This window comes from Eupeodes corollae, chromosome 3 (genome assembly GCF_945859685.1).
Source record: "Eupeodes corollae chromosome 3, idEupCoro1.1, whole genome shotgun sequence".
Lineage (NCBI taxonomy): Eukaryota > Metazoa > Arthropoda > Insecta > Diptera > Syrphidae > Eupeodes > Eupeodes corollae.
The window spans coordinates 7,740,649-7,763,119 of record NC_079149.1 but is presented as its reverse complement, the minus strand read 5'-3'; the positions used below and the strand labels follow the sequence as shown (position 1 = coordinate 7,763,119).

The window sequence follows — 22,471 nt, the reverse complement described above, 5'->3', positions numbered from 1 at the left end:
AAAAGGAACAAGATTAGGTGTTTTTTTTGTTTGCTTAACAAAATATCGAAGAACTAATTATTCAACAAAAATATAATTTAATGTATAGATAAAAATAAAATATTAAATAAATAACAAATAACAACTCTATGTATTCTTGACTTTATAAACAATAGAGAAAAATAAGTTTTCTATTTACAAATGCCATGGCAGTCGAAATGTCCCCATTTTTTTGACTGGGACTTCTCATCTTCCCATAATTGTAGCTTCATCGGCCATAGCAAGTTCGTCGGTTGGTGCCTTACTGCCCTTCTTCTTGCCCGAATACCACATAAACAATAAGCCACAAACTACATTTGTTATAAAGGTAAACCAGGCGAACCACACTCCAAAGCCATATCTGTAATGAAACATAAAGATTTGGGTTAAAAAACAAAACAGATAAGATCCGTAGATGACAGGTGACAGTTTACTCACGTTAGTTCAGCGCCCTCTGGGTAGGCGTAGAAGAGATGCTTCCTCGTGTAATCCACCGAGGACATCAAGACTTGAATGACAACTAGACACGTGGAAGCGGATACCAAATGGATGCCTCCAGCTAGACGTTTGAACATATAGCGAGGGTTCATGAAGGTGTAGAAGGTGAAGACGGTCCCCAAGCACATAACAAAAACTGTGATGCAAGCAAAGGACGCCTGAGTACGAATATAATCTGGAAAGGTAGGTTTCTTATGTATAAACAAAGCCCAAGAGCATCCATAATTTACATCTTACCCATGAGTTCATCATCGAAACCCGGATCAGTTCTGAGCAAAGTTTCAGATGGAAACATATCGATGTTCTTACACCGAGCTTAGGAAAATAAAAAAACAAAATTCTAGACATCGTTTTAAGGTGTATGTCACATCAAGCATACTCACAGTTATAAATATAATCGTATCCATTTTTCTTGCCTCCCTTCTTTGGGGGTAACGGCGGCACCAGCTGCAGAATTACCCTATTCTCGTTCAAGACATAAGCCGGGATATCCAGGTCCCTAATAAATGGCCAAAAGAGTTTAGGAACCAGCCGCTGCTCATGCCACCCGGTGAATATAGCTCTCTGCGCAGGAATGGGAATTACGAAGAAATAGTGCAACTGTTCCATTACGACATGCACCAAGGAATCTCCAAAGACTTTCCGTGCCTCCAAGCCCGGCACATCCAACGGATTGACCAATATTGGCTTGGCTTCTATAGGAATCAGAGCCAGCTTCTCATTGGCTAGTTCCAATTTCCAAAAAGCCTTCTTGAATTCCTGAAACATTTCCTGATCGTTGCGAACCCAATGGGCAAACATCCGCTGTCTAGCTTCTTCAGAGAAATTTTGGAGTGGCAGCGTTAGTTCCTTGTGCAAGAACGTTTTCACAAACTCCGCATCGGTTATGTTAACCTTGGCATCGTTGACATTACCTGGTGATTGAAAGGCAATCGAGGTGAAATTCCGAGCTACGGTTGCGTTCTTTAGGACATTTGGCACTTGAGTTATGCGACAGTGGCGCCATAGACCCGAGTTTGAATACATGAAAAATCGACGCGTCTCGGGTATGTAGATTCCTACAAACAAAAAGCAAAAAGAACATCAATTAATCATCACAAGAAAAAAGAGAAATATCATAAAATTGATGAGTTTCAATTTATTTTATGTTGAAATTGCGACAAAGTGGAAAATTCCATCTGACAATCGTCCCACACGCTAAAGTGATAAGTTTTTACGATTTTGTTCTATGTTTGTCCGATCTCCGAGGTTTATGAACTTGTCCATTGATCGTTTGTCATCTTTAATGCGTTTTAAATGTTAACAACGCCTATAATAGAGTGTGAGATTTTTGTGAACCACACATTTTAACGAGAAACATCTGGTTCTGGTCTCATGACAAAAATTATATTTTGTTACATTATTTTTCATTATTTAGCCTTCTTAATAATTACCATACAATTTTTTGTTTATTAATAAACCTAAGACAAAGTTATTTAAATATGTGTTAACAGTGTCATTCAAATGACTATAACCAATTCCCCTTGAAAATGTTTGACGATAGAAAGTCATATATAAACGCTTAAATTATTTAAGTCCAATAAAATAAAGCATTTTTTAATCCTGCAAATGATGTTGCTGAAATTTCCATCGCATAAAATTTTCAAAATCTTAATAAAAACTGAACTAAGTTATTACCTAGATTCCACACGTCCAAATATTTAAAAGTTTTCTTTGTGTTTGGCAGTAAAATTATTTATTCAAAAACATTTTAAAATTAGGAACATTTACAAGTTTTTGTGACTATACTATATGGAATGTCAATGGCAGATGACATTTAGAATTATCATGTGGCGCTTGTTTTATGACACTAATAATGGCAATTTCTTATTCGTGGTCAGTTTTATTATCTGCTTATTCACTATTTATTAGCATTCTGTCACTGTTCACACTGACGTAAGCGCCATTTCTAGTTTACGAACGACTTTTTTTAATATCTTTGTTCATATAGTTCAGTTTTGTCGATACAAAAATATTGTAACACCCGAGGTAAGTTTTAATAATTTCACAGTGCCTACCTCTTTACATTGAGCTGTCAAACGTTAATTTTAACTCTATATTTTCAGAATCATAAACAGCGTTTTTACAACAATTTTTCCATCTTTTTCTGTCAGAACTCCGAGAATAAAAGATTTATTCGATTTCCCAAGAAACAACTGAAATTTTCGAAAAGTTTGTTCATTAAGTTATCAGAGGTGAGTTGGTATTAAAATATAAAAATGTGAAAGAGACGTTTAAAGTAATTCTACCTCACCGAACGAAGTGTTTTAGAATGAGTGGAATAAACTAAGAATGGCGATGGAGAATGCACGCTGCTTTTTTAAGGTAGGAAAAGATCTCACCGATGCATTTGATGTCAAAAAAGGTTTTAGACAAGGCGATGCACTGTCATGCGACTTCTTCAACATCGTTCCGGAAAGAATTGTGCAAAACTCAACCGTCGACACTAGAGGCACAATCTTTTAAAGGTCAATCCAATTACTCGGATATGAAGATGATATTTACATACATAATTGGAAGATCAAACCGTGATGTCAGTGGAGCGGTTTTGACTATTACTACGGAAAAAACGTCACCATTGTCAGCTATAACTTTGAGGTAGGTAAGGACTTTGTCTACCTAGGCACCGCTGTTAACACAGACAACGACACCAGCGCTGAAATCAAAAGAAGAAAAACTCTTGCAAATCGCTGCTTCTTTGGACTTAGAAGGCAATTGAGAAGTAAAGTCCTCTCTCGAGTATCTTAAATCACAATCGATAAGGCACACATCATCCCGGTTCTCTTTTATGGTGCCGAGGCCTGAAGCCTGTCAAAAAAAGATGAGAACGTCTTACGATGCTTCGGGAAAAAAATTCTTCGGGTGATTTTTGGTCCCGTTAGCATAGATGGAGAATGGAGGAGAAGATATAACGACGAACTGTACGGCTTAGATGGCTAGGTCATGTAGAGCGAATGGACATCAACGCTCCAGCCCTGAAGGTCTTCGAATCCAATCATAAGGGACGGCGCAGTAGAGGAAGACCGCAACTCAGGTGGCGCACGCAGGGGGCTGAAGACCTTAACGAAATTGATGTGCGAAGCTGGAGACAGCTAGCTAGTTACCGAGCTGGCTGGAGACGCATGTTGCTTGAGGCCCAGGTCCACCCCGGACTGTAGCGCCACCTTAAGTAAGCAAGTAAGGAATAACCTAAGTCCCCTTTCACATGACAAAAATGGAATGCTTGCTTTTGTTTTATTCTGCTACTTTACTTTTCTCACATTTATAAAATTAATGTCTTTTTATGTTGTGAATTTAAAAGTCTGTATCCTATCTTCTGTTTTTCCACTGGGAATATGAAAGTTTCTTGAAGCTTTAAGAAAAAGTTGCATTCGATAAAATTGAACCAAACATTGTTGATGTTTATTTAATGCCCTCCCTAACGCCAACTTCTTTATTTTTTTTTTTTAAAATAAGGACCTTTAACTCGCCATCGTGTAAAGCACACCGAACAGTTTATTTTAGTGGATTTAATGGCTTGAGGGTTGTCTTCGCTCTATTTAAGGCAATTTTATATTGAACTACTAGAAATGGACTGTAATTCTCATACAAAATACGCCTTAAAAGTGATCCCATCTCTTAAGCTTGCTTTCTAATAGGTTTTGCAGACAAAAATGTAATATCCATTTTCAAATGTCAAAACTGTTTCTTTGCTTCAAAAATGTTTTCTGACAAAGAAGCTAAGGACTTCTAAGAATACACAAAATACAACAATCAAGCTCAAGTTTCTCCATATTTCTATTGAACCTTCAAAAGGGCTAGTAGAGTTAAGGAATAGATGACACCAATTTGGCTTCTATCCGTCTTCTATTGTTTCCAATTCAATACCCGTGTTTTGTTGGAAAATCTATTCAAAGTATAGTAGGATTTTGCACGAATAACAAAAACAATATCCATAGTATGAATAACACCGATAAAAGTTAGAGTAGAATCTTACTATGAATGGGGTTTTGACATTTGTACGAGTCTCGAATGGATCTTACGTAATTTCGTTCTCAAATGTTGGTACGATTGAAATTGCATTTGTATGTCGTTGGCTGTGTTCGTTGAGTAGCTGTGCATTTGGAATCATATGTGTCTTCCATTGGGGACAAAAATCAATCTATTACTGTTGCTATTATTTAGTTTTGTTAGTGAAAATGGACTATTGGGCTTATTATAAAATAGAAAAGATATTTATATTTTAGTTTATCTTAGTTTAGATTAAATAAATTTTCATGGTGTTTCCACCCTACAAGAAGATTTAAAAATGATTAAGTTTGACAGCACTTTCTAAAATGCAAATGGTGTTTCAATGATTCTTATGAAGTTCAAGTGAGATAGTTTGATTCGTGTAAAACAATGAAGAACTCAATAGTTCAGCACCATATAAGAATATGCTACCTACTCGATGTGCAATTTTTTTTTTAAATTTGATTAAAACAAAAACACAAACATGCAAATAAACATACTGTAGCGCATTATCTGTAAAATTAACTCCTCCTTTTCTTCGCAAATTTTGACTCGACTTAGATCTCCGACTGGAATCGAGGCGAATCAAGCTCATTTCAACTCGACTCAGTTATATAAAGAAGCTCGCTTCAACACCACATGTTAATGTGGTAGTCTACGAACAAACCCCCTCCTTGAAGCAATTGTTAAATTAACATTTTCTCAGTTTCCAAATGTTTTCTTAACATTTCTTCTTAAAAATTGTCCATTTTATTAGTTTTAGTTAGTTTTTTGCTAGGTTAATTTTAACTTTTGATTTTCACAAAACTTTCTTCTATTTGTGTGTTTTTTATTATTATTCTGACAGATATTCTTTCAGTTGTACTAATTTTAACAAAAAGAATAATTACTTGAAAGAAAAAAATTAAAATGGATAACGAAACAAAAAAGGGTAAAAGTTATTAAATTTTAAACTTCTTGCAAAAAATAATATTTTTTTTATTTCGGATCTTATTAGAGTAATTATTGGACTCATCATCAAGCAGTGAAGAAAGCAGTTCATCATCAGAACTTGATCGATTAATGAGCTCCGATGATTCTTCATCTGATGAGAAGCACGCAAGCGTTTCGAATTTTATGAAAACTATCAAGGATTATAGTGAGCTCGATTTTAAATCCCACTTCAGGTTGAATCGCTCAACTGTAGATTCATCTAAATATTTATTTAAAAATATAAAAGCGTTTATTATTTTTTCAGGAAAATACTCTCAATCCGATTTTTTCTATCAAGACCGAATCATGAAGGCAAAACAAAAATTGAACCCAGAAAAGAAGTGTATGTATGTATATGTTATGTATATGCAACACCTTGATATTTTGTCAATTGGGAAACCTATTTGGAATTGCAACGTCGTCAGCTGGTTGTTTTCTATAGGAAATAAACGTATCAAGTGGCCACAAGGTGATGTCATTGACCAAATTTCTCTAAAATTTGAAACCAAAAAGAAAATAGCGGGTATAATCGGGCCATCAGTTGTATGTATATTACAATTGCAGCTCCCAAAAGCAACAAAGAGGCTTACTATAACCGAAAGCAAAACTACACTATCGTGTTGCAGGCCGTCGTTGACACTGACAAGAAATTCATCAACACATGTGTTGGAAAACCTGGTTCTCTGCATGATAGTGGGGTTCTTAGAAGGTCTGCTTTGTATAATCAAGCGGAAACCAATTATACCGGGCTATTTCCATCAAATACATTTCTTTTGGGTGATTCGGCTTCCTCAAACTGTTTCCTCAACGTTGACAGTCTAATCGTAGATTAATATTCCAAACCAATTTATTTTTATTCTAGTGAAAACAGAGCACAAGAAAAATACGAACGCATCCCCAAATAATAAAATGCTGCCAACCCTTAAGTAAAATATATTTCTGGAACTGCATCAAGTGTCATTCTATTCCAAGCATTCCAAAACTTTATTTGAACTATTTATATGCACTATTTTTACTGCTTTATTTATCCGCACTTTTTATTTGTTGTTGATTAGTGTGTAATATTTTGCTGCGCTGCGTATAAATTTACCAATAAAAAACACCTATTATGTATATGGAATGTCAAAACGCACTTAATTTTGCTTCTTCAAAAAGTTTATTTTACCGGAAATGAGCTTCTGCATAAAACATCTTTAAATTAACAAAGTGAACTTCGGGAATAGATTAGTTTTTATTCAGAGTAAATGTAAGCAATTCGGAAGCGTTGTTTTATCGAGGATTTATGATGAATAATCAAACCTTCCTGAACAAAAATATTAACACAGTTTTACAATTTCATCTGTCAAAATTGTAATTAATTTTTAAACGCCATCTCTTGTTTCTTTGACTAAACTATCGTTTCTTTCAAAGAAACTAGGGATATCTATTAATACAAAAATCAAGTACAAAGAGTTTCTTCATATTTCCGCTGAACTTACTGAAGAGCAAGTAGCGTTAAGAAGTTGATGACACCAACGCGAAGTTGGCTGCATGCAGTCCATTTTTTTATGTCAATACATAAGTCAAATACAAATATGAATACGAAATTCTTTTAAAATCATTTCAATTTTCTTTTTTCTTTAATTCTAATTTGTTTTGATGTTTTTTTTCTGTTTTTTTTTTGTTTTTAATAATAAAAATTCTTTTAACAAAATTGTTTACTAACCGCCAAACATTAGAATTCAAAAATAAAAATAAATATCAAACAGAAAAAAATATAATACTAATTCTTTTGACACTTTATATTATTCTTAATTTGTATATGTACAATAATAATAAGGAACCATAAATCAAATAATGTCACATCAGAGCTCATTGAAAAATGTCTTTATTTACGAACAATTTCATTTTACCATATGTATTTAAAATAAACAAAAATCTATATTTTTATTTTATTATTCATTTAGCATAATTTAGTCATTCTGATTCATTTATGTTCATCTTAAGGTATGTTTACATTTATGTATTTTTTATGTGAATTTTATGTCAATTTATATTTTTCACACATAAACATATTTCAAAATGGGTAATTTCGAAATACTATATGTACAAACATAGTAAAGCTACTTAAATAATTTATGAAGAATTTTGGTGAAAGTCTGACAATTTCAAAACATGTTGAATTGAAATCTTTTGATTTTCAAAATAAAAAATGGCTTAAGATGGGTTAATGGGTGCCAACATTTTAAGAGTTTTTTTTTTTAATTTTAAAGATTTCAGGTGGCGAGAGATATAAAAGAATAAATCTAATCAAATGGCAACATTTTTGTTAAATTAACATTTTTCATATTTTAAATGGAATTTTATTTTTAAAGTTAAAAATTTAAAAAAAAACACAAAACAACGTTTTCGGTTGTTTTAGTATGTTTGTGTATAATTTTATTTAAATTTTGCGAGCATTTGTTTAATGTTTTTGAAACTAAATTCACAACTTTCGATTTTTTTAAAATTATTTATTTCAGTGTATTCGCTTCATATTATTCTTTTTGAATGAAGGATAGATTAACAAGTGGTTATTATTCCTAGTGTTTACAAAATTTGCATATTTAATATAAATTTTTAGTTGAATTATTTTATTGTTTAAATACCACATGGACAATGTTTTGACTATCCTTTCTTCCCCAAAATTAGAGAAATATACAATATACATAATGTTAAAGTCACGCATTGTGTTAAGTACATAAAAATACCCTTTCCAAACATATTTTCGCAAATTTAAATAAAATGATAAATAAATGATAAGGTCACACGTTTTTGCTATTAAATGTTGATGGTGTAATATTCTGAAATACTGTAGACTATGGGAGGATATTTTGAAAATGATAATAATCAAAAATTGTTGACCCATCATCATTTATAGATAAACAAATATAATTTAGTCAAATTAAGGCGTGTTTTGGTAAGGTACAAAGGGGATAAGCGACATCAATAATTGAAACTCATTATTGATAAATATGAATAATTAATTTTAATGAAATAAAATCAGTGATAATTTTGACAACTTTTTAAGATTGATTGATTTTTTCACAATCTGTTTTCATCATTCTAATGAATTATTTTTATTATTTTAACAATCGTAATATTTCTACTCATGTATTTCTTTTTTTTTAATAAACTTATATGCTTAAGAAGATATCCAGATTTATCCGAATACACTAAACTATCGGAATATTTTTGGATACATAAAATGTCGAATGAGTACAGAAAAGCTGGATAATAGAAAATATATATAGATTCTTGTAGAGTAGCTGAATAAGACTGTTAGAAATGAGATGGCTAGTGTCGGATACCCGAATAATTAAATGAGACAAAAGAGAATAAATAATGCGGATAGTTTTGGATATCCGTATACTTGTTTTAAACATTTAATATAAAACGGATATCGTTGGAAATTTGATAATGAAATGTAAAATCCGAGAAACAAATATTTGGATAGTTTTTGGAGTACGTGTAGTTATCTTATAAGGGAAGAAAGATAATATAATATATTTAAATGATACAACCAGGATTCGAAATAAAAGATTGGTTTTGGATAGTCGCAAAGTCGTTATAGATAATCATGATAAGGCAATTAATGTCATATATTCAAATGTTTGAATCAAACAATAGTGAATGAAATATTTGCTTAGTTTGTGACACTTTAGATAAACCAGATAATGTTCAATATTTGGGTATTGGGTACCTGCAAAAACGATTCGGATAATTATACGGATAATAGATTAAACGGATAATATTGGATATTCGGATAACAATGAGATAGTGTTGAGTACACAAAAATTAAAAAACAGTTCAATTAACAAAAGAAGATAAACATGCGGATAATTTTTGGATATCTGTATAATTGCTCCTTATAAGACGGATAATGTTGGATATTCGAATAGTTGTTTAAAATAGTCATTATAAGACGGATTTTATCGGATATTGGAAGGTTGAAATTATGCAACAGGGAAATAAATATTCCATCCCTGACAACATTACTCACACTCAAGAATGGTTGAGAGTTGTAAGTCACTAGGCCCTGGTTTTTCATGGACAGTTGAACCACCTATTTTATTTATTATTTTTGATATCCGTACAGTTCTCTTGGATAGTTGAGAAATGTCGGATAATATTTTATATTCGAATGTTTAAATGAGAAAACAGAGAATGAAAAATTGTGATTGTCTTGGATACCCGTATTGTTTTTCAAAGGCAGTTAAGAGAGACGGATCATGTTGGATAATTTAATATTTGAACGAGACAACAAAAATTAAACTGTTCGAATTCTTTTGAATATCCGCAAAGTTGATTTTGATGATGAAATTGATAATATTAGATATTCGGATAACTAAGACCCAATTGATACAGTGTTGAATAACCCAAAGAAACAAACATCGATAATGATGGATATTCGGATATTTAAATTAAACAACAGAGAATGGATATCCGTATACTTGCTTAAGACAGACAAAAGGTAATTTTGGATATTCTCAAAATCTTTTTAACTTCCCATAGGAATTTATTGTAATGGGTCCGATTTGTAAAATTGAAAATGTTGACATTTATCGACGTTTCAAGGTCAATAGAGTCGAATTGTTGTCCATAGCTCAAGAACCAGAAGAGATATCAACATCAAATAAATTTTGTTATACAGATAAAAAGGCATAAAAATGAAAAAAGAGCTCTCAAGAAAATTGCGTGGGCGTTTTTTTTCCATACCAGTTTAAAAAAAAAGTTCAAAATTTTGGTTAACCCTAAATATCTTACGAACCAAAAACCCTAGAGACTTGAATTAAATTTTATATAATATATTGTAACGTAATACCAAATAAGTATATTTTTGAAAAAAAATCCAATTAACACTTTTTTTATAAAAAATAAAAACCTAAAAAAAACCATTATTCAATTGAATTGAATTGACATTTTTTTTACAAAAAATAAAATTTAAAAGTAAATATAACAAAAGTTGGTCAAAATTGATTTTCTCCTCAAATATGTTTTCACAACTTTAAGATATTGGCTTTTAACTTCTTTTGTCTTCAAACTCGTTTTATTTCACAGAAAATATTGTTTTCGATATTCATTCGATATAAAAATCCAACAGTTCGTTTTTTCATAAAAAGATAAAATCTACAAAAAATAGTACGCAAAATTTAGTAAAAACTGATGTTCGGTTCTTGATATTCCTCAAATCAATTTCATTGATCCAATTTTTAAAAATTTTTGAAATGCTACTTAAATTTTTAGAATTTTGTTTTCTACTAAAATCTATTTAACAAAACCAGATTTTCAAACTGAACTATTTCTTTGTATGAAAAAATATTGTTGGTAATTATAAAATGTTTAAGAATAATTCAACTGACAACTTTTTTAACTCAACACGAAAACCTTCAATTTTTTAAGCAAGACAAATAGACAGATGGGATGGGAAGTGATCAGTGTTGGTCGCGTACCAGCCTCTTTTTTTAAAGTTATGATAACACGAATATTATCGAATATTGGAATGTTTAAACTAGATAACTGCGAATAAAGCATTCGGATAGTTGTGGATAATCATGTAGCTTTTTTAGACGAGAACGTCTTAGGATGCTTCGAGAGAAAAATTCTTCGGGTGGCTTTCGGTTCCGTACGCATAGATGGACACTGACCTAGTTAGCAGAATTAAAGTCTAACAGCTAAGATGGCTAGGTCTCGTAGAGCGAATGGACATCAACGCTCCAGCCCGGAAGGTCTTTGAATCCAATCCCGAGGGACGGCGTAGTAGAGGAAGACCGTGACTCAGGTGGCGCACCCAGGTGCGAGAGGACCTCAACCAACTTGGCGTGCGAAACTGGAGACAGCTAGCTAGGGACCGAGCTGGCTGGAGACGCATGTTGTTTGAGGCCCAGGTCCGCCCCGGACTGTAGCGTCACCTTAAGTAAGTAAGCAAGTATAATTGAATATTTTAATGAGAGAACCAGAAATAATCTATTCGAATAGTTTTGGATACCTGCAAAATCATTTTGGATAGTAAAGATGAAGCGGATAATTTAGGTTATTTGGATATTTAAATAAGACAGCAGTACATTAAATATTTGGATATCCGTATAGTTCTCTTAGGCGATTCCCGGATAATTATTAATATTTTGATATTTAAATCTTACAAAACATATTTAAATGCTTGGATAGTTTGGATATCCAAAACTATAGTTTTCTTAGATAGGCGAATAATATCGTTTATTTACATGTTTAAATAATAGAACAGGGAAAAGAATATTGTAATTGTTTTGGATATATTGGGTGTTTTAATATAAAAATAAAGAGTAATTTATTCGAATAGTTTTGGATAATATTTTTAATGAAGATAAAACGGATAATTTGCGATATTCGAATTTTGAAATAAGACAACTGAGATTTAACTATTTGGATATTGTCGCATCTCCCCAAAGATATACGTGACGCAATAACTGAGATTGAACTATTCAGCATACAGTGTTGGATAATATTGGATACACAACTAGAATCATCAAATCAATAGTTTTGGATAACCGCTAAGTTTAATAAGACACTTGACATTAAGAGAATAATCCTGGACATCAAAAAATATTATAGTATGAGAGAGTTATATCCAAATATTTTAAATATTGAATTTTCGATCGAGATTTGCTTAAGATATCAGAATATAGTATCCAGTTACTTTTATATACTATTAATAATAAAAGTACGTCGTATTTCAAATTTTTCACTTAAGGGGATTCTTTGAAATATTGATGTTTTCATAAAAATAAACAGTTCAAAATATTTATCCAAAACGTATATTTACCCACTGTAAAATTTCAAAAACACCCACCCACAAATAACATAATTAAATTTAATTATTTACATGCAAATAAAATTTAAAAAAATATACAAAATATTAAATTTAATTAACTAATCTTTCCACAAATTGGCACGTCTATACCCATATGAGACCCATAAAACCAATCATTTACACCTTCTCCATTTTCCTCGAAAAATATACTCTTAATATTTAAATTAAATATCCAATCCTCCTCAACCCCCCCCCCACACCTGCAAACTTACTATAAGAAAAATATTAAGCACTAATTACCTGATGGCTCTTGCCCTGACTCACCTCAACAAGGTTGAAAGTTATATTCAATCTCATAAAATTATAATTTGATTATCAAATTCAAAAAAGCATCCTTCTGATACTCGTCCCGTTCTCGTCCGAAAACACAAATATATCAGACAATAAAAAAGTAATTTTTTGTTTTTGTTTGCTCATCAACATCACTTTTCTGTCATAAACAACAATTTCCTTAGTTTTATTTTCTCTCTCAATAAAATGCATATAATAATATTATGCATGCAGCAGAATTACGAGTTTAGCTGCTGCAGCAGTAGAGCAGAATCGGAATTCCGCTAAAATCGAATGCGAATCTGACCACCTATTGCAAAATAAGACTTTTTATTGTTAATATTTCAATTGGCTTTGGCCCAAAAATAATTCTAGCTAAATCACATCAAACATCGTGCGGGGTACCGCCAAACCGTGCCAAACAAAATTACTCGCATCTTTTTTCCACCAAAAAAACACAAGAAACAACCTGTGAACGAAATGCTGAAAAATGCTGTTGAAGGCACACAACACCAAAGGGAATGGAAACGACATTATGGCGATGTCACTATATTTACACTGCTACTTTTTGCTGCTTTCAACAAGACAGACAGACGAAAAAGTGACAATTTAACTTTGTCAGGGAGATATTTGGACTTTAACTTTGTATCTATAAAATTGAATGTGATTTAATTACCTCGATCTCCAGAAATTATAATCCAATGGTCTGTTGTGATGGCAGCTATCCAAATGATGAGTGACACAATCATCATGAAGCTGCAAGCCAGGAGGACTCGCCTCTGGAACATGTACGCATCCATGAGAGGCTTTCGCTCCTCGCGTCCGATTGTGGACGTTGATACATCTCGAATCATTTTTCTAAACGATGAGGGTGCTGATGCTTCGATTTGCTGAGTGTTTTTTGAATTCAAAAATATTTAAATATTTTTTGTTTATTAAAATTTCCACCAAAACAAAGGGTCATTCGTTCACATTTCGTATTTTTTCTGATTTTTGTTTGTACAATTTTTCACTATGTTTTATTTAGGTAAGTATATTATTTTCACTTGTTGTTTCACGGAAAGTTTCAAATATTCTCAAAACATTTGGGTTTTTTCAACTTGTTGTTTCTGTTTTAGTTGAGACCGAAATAAAAGAAATACGGTATTCGAATAGTATAAATTAAATGCTGTTTCACTTAAAAAACAAAAACGTCTGCTTGATGATGGTGCGATGTGAATGTGGTATGCGCGTTGATATAGTTTCTTCGAGCCGATTCGAGGATAGAATGTGTTTTAATTTAGTATTTTTTGTTTTAATTTCTTTTCTTCAAAAATCTTTTCGACTATAGTTGTTGCACGGATGGACGGACAATAGAAATATAATGATGAAGAATAGATGGACGCAGACGGACGACATGGTCTCGAATGTTGACTTTGGCACAGATATTTATATTGAAAGCGATGAAAAATAGTTTTGAGATGGATAGGGTTGGAAATGCTTATGTACTCTTACTTGTATATCTAACTATGGGGCCTGGTGGTGGAGTGGCTGCGCGTTGAGCACATTGGCACATTTCACTGTCGACAACGACAACGCCACCACCGATCCATGCCACTGAGTACGAGAGTTTTATATATTATGTGAGTGTTCTTCAATGAACTGAACAACGAAGTTTTATTCTGTAACTCAAAAAGGATGACCTACCACTCTATATCGTCGTCGACAACGGATATACAAAGAAGAATAAGAAGAAAAAGTTCTTGCCGCCACTGACCGCAGGAGTGTGTTCAACATAGAGTATAGAACATATATGGATATGGTTAGATATTTAGGGAGAGAGGGTATAGTTGCCGGCACTCCCACTAAGCCAATTATTTTGAACTTTTAGTATGCACTTTGTTTGTAAAACTATACATGGTGGAGAGGTTGTATTTTAATTAAAAGAGGCCTTAAACGCAAAAGAATTTGATTTATTCTTAACTTTTTTTCGTTCTCACGTTGGGCGCCTTTTCTTTGATTTTAGTGGTAAGCAAATACATATAAGTAAATTCCTCTTTTAAAGATTCTAAATGTCCACTTAATCCTCATTCAAAATATGACTTAAACTAAGACGTTAGTTCCTGGCCAATGTTGTTTGTTCAAACAAATTATGAAAATGGCGCCCAACGTGATACTTTATTTAGTTTTGATTTAATTTTTTAAATAGGACTCAATGTTTAATTAGAATATCTCTTAAAGAAAATTGTATCAATGCTCATTCTTGACACATTCTGTAAAAACAAGAAAATGGCGCCCAACCTGAGGATCTTTTTTAATTGGGATGAAATCTAATGGTAAAATAGCGTCTATGAAAAGAAATATAAACGTATGTCCATGTTTTTCATTAATAAATGGCACAAAACTTATGAATCTTCTTAGTTTTAAGTAAGTTTTCGAAAAACATTCAAAGGTATAACACAGTGCAACGGCAATTTATTTTCTATAAAACAAATTTTATTTAATTCACCATTTTTGTCCATAAATTGCTTAAAAACGAAGAGAGTGTCTACCAAATGTCAGAGTGTATTTACTTTTAAGCCAAGAACTGAAAGAAGATTCATTGCTAAGTAAAATCATCTGGCGCCCAATGCGAGAATTTCTTTAGATTTAAGCTCGTGGTTTTCAAAATAAATTCTGTGTTTATACTGCAAAATTATAGAATATTTAAATTTAAACTTATTGGAGGAAGGTATGTCCGTATCTACGTAAGTGAAAAAAGAAATCAAGAAAATGGCGCCCAACGTGAACATTTTTAACTCGAATCTAGGCGATAAAAATAAATTAGTTTAAATAAATATATGAGTAAAACAATTAAAACGTTATTTGATAAAAGAAAAAGCACATCTAATCAGATCATGCTTGCTCCTTTTATGTTAAATTATGAAAATGGCGCCCAATTGGGGAATTTAATTACATTAAAGCTCAGTTTTAAAATAAAATGAATTTTCCACAAGTAAAATTATATATTAATTTCGTTTTAAGTCCGTGGAGGAAGGTATGTCCGTGAATTCGTAAGTAAAAAACGAAATCATGAAAATGGCGCCCAACGAGAAACATTTTGACTGGGATCTTTTGTCGATTAAATTAACTAAACAAAATAAATAAATGTTATAATAGTAGAAAAGTTTTCAAGGATAATCCTTATACATTTCTAGTGGCAAATACAGCCCTGATTCAAATGCATTTGGGAAAAACTAACTTTCCCTTCTGTATTCGTCGCGACTACGACGACAACGACGACGTCGATGACAACAACATCACTAATATCTCAGTCTCGGGATAGTTGGCTAGACTTTCCCTGTGGACGGATCTGCATTAGTTTGTTGAGTTCCGACAAAGTGGGTGATGGCAAAATGAGGGCTAGAATCGTTTAAGTGTCAGTCAGTCAGTTTTGCAAAAAAAAACAACAGATTGACACACTCTTACTTATTCTCGCAGTCGATATCTTATGCGTCTATATCTTCTTCTAAATAGATAGGTACTCTTATAGATAAAGTTAATTTTTCACTTAAAACTAAGTTTAAAAAAAGAATTTTATTTTTAAATTATAATCGAAAGTAAATTTGTTTTAAATTGTATCAATTTATAGGTTTAAATGTTCGTGTGGGAATAGAGTACTCGTTGAATAATTTATAGGTGGATAAAAGATTTATTTGATTTATAAAAATGTTGACATATCATTTTGACCGGTTAATCGAAATGTCACAGTTGGAGGAACAAAGTTTTTTTCAAATATCAAACAAACTATACATAAAACAACTATTGGTGTGATTGGCAGGTGTTTACATTTGATTTTTTGTTTGATATATTTTTGAGATACAATCAGGGAATGCAATAAGCTGTTAATTTTAGTTGGTTGATTTGTGAAATAAATGTAGCTATATAGACTTTTCCGTGGGTTGTGGTTGTGGCGTGGCGGCTGTGGCGTTCCGCATTTTAGTAATTATAGAAGACTGATGCTTATTTTTTTTTTTGGCATCAGATTTGTGTGTCGAAAAATACTATGTAGGTAGATTATTTGGGGTTTTCCAAGAAAAACAAATGCAATTTCCATCAAAGAACATAATGAATTTTATTTGAAGTTTAATTTTCTACGCAAAATATTTTAAAACACCTTAAATATGTTATAATGAATAGTTTCAGGAATGTGTGTCCTACTTTGCGAGGATTTATTGGATCTAAGATCTTTTAGTACAAAATTTCATTAAAGAAATTTTGAAAAATTCAGTGTTCAACTTTTTTTTTAAATTCGAATACACAGATTTGAACGATTTTATATCATTGGCCCACTTAGGCGTATACGCATCTTTTCGAATATTTATTACATTTGCAATTAATTGTTACTCAATTTGATGATACTCGTATGTTACAGTTCTTCTTTCTTTTGAAATTCTATGTATTTTGTTGAAGATTCAAAAGTTCGTAATTCACTTTAAATAAATATTGGAGACTGTAAGATATTTACACCGGATTGAAATGCAAAACCCAGGTAAGGTCAAACTAAACTGAAAGTTTGAGTTTTCAACGCTCTATCAAAGTTCTACAAACAATGTAAGAATCAAGTTAAAATAACTTAAATACATTTTCGTGTTCAAAGTTAATATGACATCATTTTGTCAACAAAGCGATGATGACAGAAGTCAGTCTTCTATCCAAATGACGCAATATGCGTAACACAAAAAAAGAATATTTTGTTTGTACTATTTGTACACAAAGGAACCATTTTCCTCTTTAAAAGAAAATTTAAATATTAACTTCCATAACCATATCACAATCGAGCAGAATGTCTCATGTCAATCAACCGAAAATGCACTTAACAAAAATGTTATGGTTTTTGGAAATTGTAAGATATAAAAGAAAAAATGTTTGTTTCAATTTCAAAGCAAAAATATGTATGAAGGAGGAACATTAAAAGTGAATTAGTGTCAAATAAATAATAATACTAGGCAGTGGGCTGATGTGTTATTGAAGAAAAAATAAATCTTATAAACTTGACACCAAAAATATTCAAATGAAACTACATTAGGTCACAGTTGAGTTTATGAGACTGATTATTAGAATTCATAGCTTCTGAGTAAAATATATTTTAATATTAATGCAGACCGTCGTTTTTGTCTTTGTCAACTAAATATTTTTAATATTTAAAAACAAAACACGCTGGGATGAGACTCATCATCATCACCTCCTATTGGTGCCCTTAAAAACTTACACCTGATATCTTTGTCAAGAAGCCAAAATGTCATTAAGAAAACTTCAAAAAGTATCTTATAAAATATTCTATATGGTAAACCAATTTAGTAAGTTTTTATTTTTGTTTGTAAAAACATTTGTCAATTGGATTTTTCTAAAAATTTGACCACCTTTTTAAAGGAATTACTATTTTTGTTCGTAAAATATTCGAGCATACAAAATTTGGTCCCTCATTTTCTTGTTCTTTAAAAAAAAACCTTTAGATATTTTTTTAAAAGTTGACTACGTTTGAATCACCACTTTTGTAATAAATTTAAATGTTCCACTATTGTAAATTCAAATGATGTTATGTCACTTTAAATGACACTTAAATTTGACAGGTGTCAAATTCCAGGGCTGCCAACTTCAGCCCAGAGAAGGAAAGACCCTTTACATGTACTGTACAAAGAAAACTTCTTGAAAACTCGGTCACTTAAATATCAGAAAGCCTTAAATGAACTTTATTAAGTAACTTCAAAGATTTCAAAAGAATTTTCAAAAATGCAAAATATCATCATCAATTTTTTGCATTTTCTACTTTCGTTGGTTTGATGATTATCTTTTTATTTTTGGGGAAACTCTTGAAACGAAACTTCCAATCTTGTTCTATTTGGGTGGTGTAGCATTTTGAAATTATTTTGGACGTCATTTTTCTTTGGACTTCTATCCGTTTTTATAATTTGATGTTAATGAATTTTTGCATTAAAAATGAGCGGTTCGAAATTCAGTTTTTTAGAGTTCTGTGTGATGAAAATTATATATGGTACTGTCGGGTCATAATTACACTGCAAACTTAGAATACTGTATTTTAAAATGCTATATGAACAAAACACTGTATTTTATATATTGCTTTATTTATTATTTTCAAATCTCTCCTTACAAAGTTTGTGTCTGATAGTATTATTTTAACTATCTGTGTATAAAAAAGTTAAGGCTTAATTTGATGTATTTTTGTTTTGAAAACCAGAATATTAGAATTTAAAAATCAGGAGGTGATACATTCTATAAACCACTAAATGAATGAAACTTATGTTACAACAATTAAGTCAAAATATTGATAATGGTTTTTTTAAAATACTGTATGGTCGAAATTCTATATTTAAAAACACTGAACATTTAAAATACTGTATCACAAAGTGCTGTATTGTGAAAGTACTGTGTTACATGGTACTTTATATTTCTAGAAGTTTTGACAGATTAATTTGTATTGTTCAACATCATATGAATTTTAAAATGCTGTTAACGATTTTTATTTTTCAGCCTATTTACACCATTTTGAAATACAGAATTTCGATATACAGAATAAAATAAAGAATTTAAAGATACAACTGTATAATCAGAAATACAGTATTTTGTACATGCAGTATTTTGAAATACGGTATTTTGAGATACAGTTTTTTAAATACAGCATTACAAGTTGTTAAAAGACCACAACAAATTGTTATGATACTCGTTCCTTATTGTAAGAAAATATTTAGTTTTAAAAATTCTGTACTTTAAAAAGATGTAAATATGTTAGAAAGGAAAATCGATCTGATTATGTTTTCTTCTCAGACTATTTTTAGCATTTGAAATACAGATTTTTGACCACCCGGAAATTTTGAAATACAGAATTTTGACTAACCAGAATTTTGTCCCACAGAATTCTGATCATACAAAGTTTTGTAAAGTAGAATTTTGACTAATTTATTTCAAAACTTTTATGGATATTTCAACACTAACGAGTCTAAAGACCCAAAACCGAAAAATGTATAATTTATTAATTCAAAACAAAATATCTATAGTTTTAACAATTTTGTACTTCAAAATGCTGTTAATAGGCAAAATAGAAAAATCGATTTGATAATATATCCATCTCAAATTATTTGCAGCATTTTCAAACACAGAATTTTGAATAACTAGAATTTTAAAGTACAGAATTTTGGCCAACCAGAATTTTGTCCCACAAATTTTTGATCATACAGAGTTTTGTAATATAGAATTTTGACTTATGTATTTCAATAATATTATGACTCATATGATACCTCGACATTAACAGGCCTAAAGACCCAAAATGAAAGATGTATAATTATTTTGATAAATATTGAGTATCAAGCGGCTTGTATTCTTAAATGGGTGTTTTTAAATTTCATCTATAAACGAGGTCCGTAAGAATTAGGAAGGTGGATTTAATCATTAAGAGTATCTAAAAAGTCAATTATTCAAGATTCGAAGTCAAATATTGATAATGCTGTATTTTAAAATAGTGTATGTTCCAAATTCTGTTTTTGAAAACACTGAAATTTTAAAATACTGTATCACAAAGTGCTGTATTGTCAAAATACAGTATTTCATAGTACTGCATAGAACTAGAAGTTTTGACGGATTAATTAGTATTGTTAAACTGCTTAGGTGGACATAATCATTAAGAGTTTCTGAAAAGTCAATTATTCAAGCTTCGAAGTCACTTAAAGTGAATTAACTACAATATTTTTTTCTTGAAAGTTTCTAAGTAAAACCACAAACAAAATGTCATTCGATGATCTATGCAATTTGACGGTCAAAACTAAGGATAGCCGCATGCTAATGGTTTCGAGTTGGCTTAAAATGGGTTGTTACAATTTAATTTATATTCAATATATGCTTTATAACCACTGTTTCTTTGGGGTAAGAAAGCAATTGACTGGTGAAGCCCTCTCTCGAAAGACCAACGTGTCGCTATATCCCCGTCCTGCTATACGGTGCAGAGGCATGGACTATGACAAAAGCGGATGAAAGCACTTTGGGTCGTTTCGAGGGAAAAGCATGCATCGAAGGGGAGTGGAGGAGAAGATGAAACGACGAGCTGTACGGGCCTTACAGCGACATGGACTTAGCCAAAAGGGTCAAATCAAAACGAGTAAGATGGCTGGATCACGTAAAGCGCATGGAAACCAATGCTCCGGCCCGGAAAGTCTTCGAATCCACACCCACAGGACAGCGCAGTAGAAGAAGACCGTGAATCAGGTGGCGTGCACAAGTGGAAAGTGACCTCACTTAATTTGGAGCGCAAAACTCGAGACATATAGCTAGGGACCGAGCTAGATGTAGAAGTTTGTTGGGTGAGGCCCTAGTTTACACAGGACTGTAGCCCTACCTTAAGTAAGTAGGTAAGTATATACTTTATTGCCGATTCAAGCAATTTTTTCTCACATTATATAATAAAATACCATATTTCTGATTTGAACGTAAAAATAATCACATATTTTTATTTTATCGGGAAGCCATTAATTTCATTTCTCACTGAAACTTTCAATTCATACGAACACTAATTTCACAAAGTCTTAATTATTTAAAAAAAAAAACGAATAATTTATTTGAAACACTTTTCATTAATTCACTTAAAGTTTTTCATCTATTTTTGTTTTAATTTAAAAAAAAGCAAAAAACTTTACCTATTGTATTTTTCTTGTGACAAGAAGATCTACACACAATTAATTATTATTTTTAAAAACACAATGTCAAATGAACAAAACCCCAAAATCATTTTGAAAAATCATCATCATCTTTCAGCTCGAATTAATTCTGCTATACGATTATGTTATGCAACATAAATTTAAAAATCTCATTGCATCTCGTATTTTATTTTATTTTAAAACAAACAATATACGAGTCTTATTAAAAAAAATAAAAAAAGAAGATTCTTTTGAAAACATTTACTCGACTCCTATACAATCCACAACACGAGCTAGTTTTTGAAAAAAAAGAAAAAAAAATTGTAGTGTGATGATTTTTGCGGTAATTATTTACGGCCTGTTTAAATAATATTAATTTTTGTTATATCTCAAATTTTGTTCGTTTTTCAAAATCGGTCGGTTTTCTTTACCGTATTCAACATCAGACGCATACGCACTCAAATTTAAATTCAATTTAAAACGTTTTGCTTTTATCTCGAAAACACAAGAAATTCCATTTAATATAAGATTTCAACACATCAAGCACTTCATTTTCATTTTTATGGATTTTTTCGAATTTGTTTTTTTTTTTTTTTAAATAACAAGAAAGAAAATTATTACATTTTAATAATATTTATTTTCACGTTTCGTTTCGGTTTTTCTCGAATTCAGTTTGAAACATACAAAAGTTCAAAAAATAAACCCAAAAACCGCAGAGCTACTATAAAAACGTCCTCGTCGTCCGTCGAAGTCGTGCGAAGCAATCACTCACTTAGCCCTGACTGACTGAATTATACTGATTCTGATTCTGACTGAAAGGAAATTCCGAAAAATCTAGTTAGGCTTTCAAAGATACGATAGATACAACTACTTGAAGACTTGAAAGCAGAGGAAAATCCAATGAATGCGAGACAAAAAAACAAAAGTAAAAACAAAATCGGAAAAGTGCAGACGAACATTCTTCGACATATGGCAACCCCATGGGACACCAGAGAAACAACAACAACAAAACTTAAGTATCTACAGATTCTATTCTCACCGAAAGCCAAAGCCAAAGCAGTCAGTAAAATTTATACGTCATGGATTCACGGATGTGGTTGAGAGGTTTAATGGGCGCGGAATGAACGTAATTTTATTCAGACATAAATAAAAC

General features: G+C 31.5%; 1 protein-coding gene across 7 annotated transcripts; it reads right to left on the bottom strand.

The window, feature by feature from the left end:
- Positions 1-218: 218 nt before the first annotated feature.
- LOC129951165 (uncharacterized) lies at positions 219-22,145 on the bottom strand. 7 transcript variants are annotated; one of them, XM_056063188.1, is made up of 6 exons: positions 21,940-22,145; positions 13,332-13,831; positions 900-1,574; positions 754-831; positions 457-691; positions 219-379 (listed from the first exon to the last, which is right to left on the bottom strand). In XM_056063188.1, the coding sequence occupies exons 2-6, from the start codon at positions 13,507-13,509 to the stop codon at positions 226-228; spliced, it is 1,320 nt and encodes a 439-aa protein (XP_055919163.1). In that variant the 5' UTR covers positions 13,510-13,831; positions 21,940-22,145; the 3' UTR covers positions 219-225. The 7 variants fall into 7 exon arrangements, with proteins under 7 accessions (XP_055919163.1, XP_055919162.1, XP_055919167.1 ...); XM_056063187.1 differs by having other exon boundaries at positions 13,332-13,764; XM_056063192.1 differs by having other exon boundaries at positions 13,332-13,764; positions 22,003-22,133.
- Between the last annotated feature and the right edge of the window lie 326 nt (positions 22,146-22,471).

Bases quoted from the DNA above. Each gene is read 5' to 3' on its own strand.
- LOC129951165 (XM_056063188.1), bottom strand. From the start codon at position 13,509: ATGATTCGAGATGTATCAACGTCCACAATCGGACGCGAGGAGCGAAAG. The intron at 832-899 runs GTGAGTATGCTT...TATTTTCCTAAG, and splicing joins ATACGATTATATTTATAACT to CTCGGTGTAAGAACATCGAT. The intron at 380-456 runs GTGAGTAAACTG...GTTTCATTACAG, and splicing joins CCAGAGGGCGCTGAACTAAC to ATATGGCTTTGGAGTGTGGT.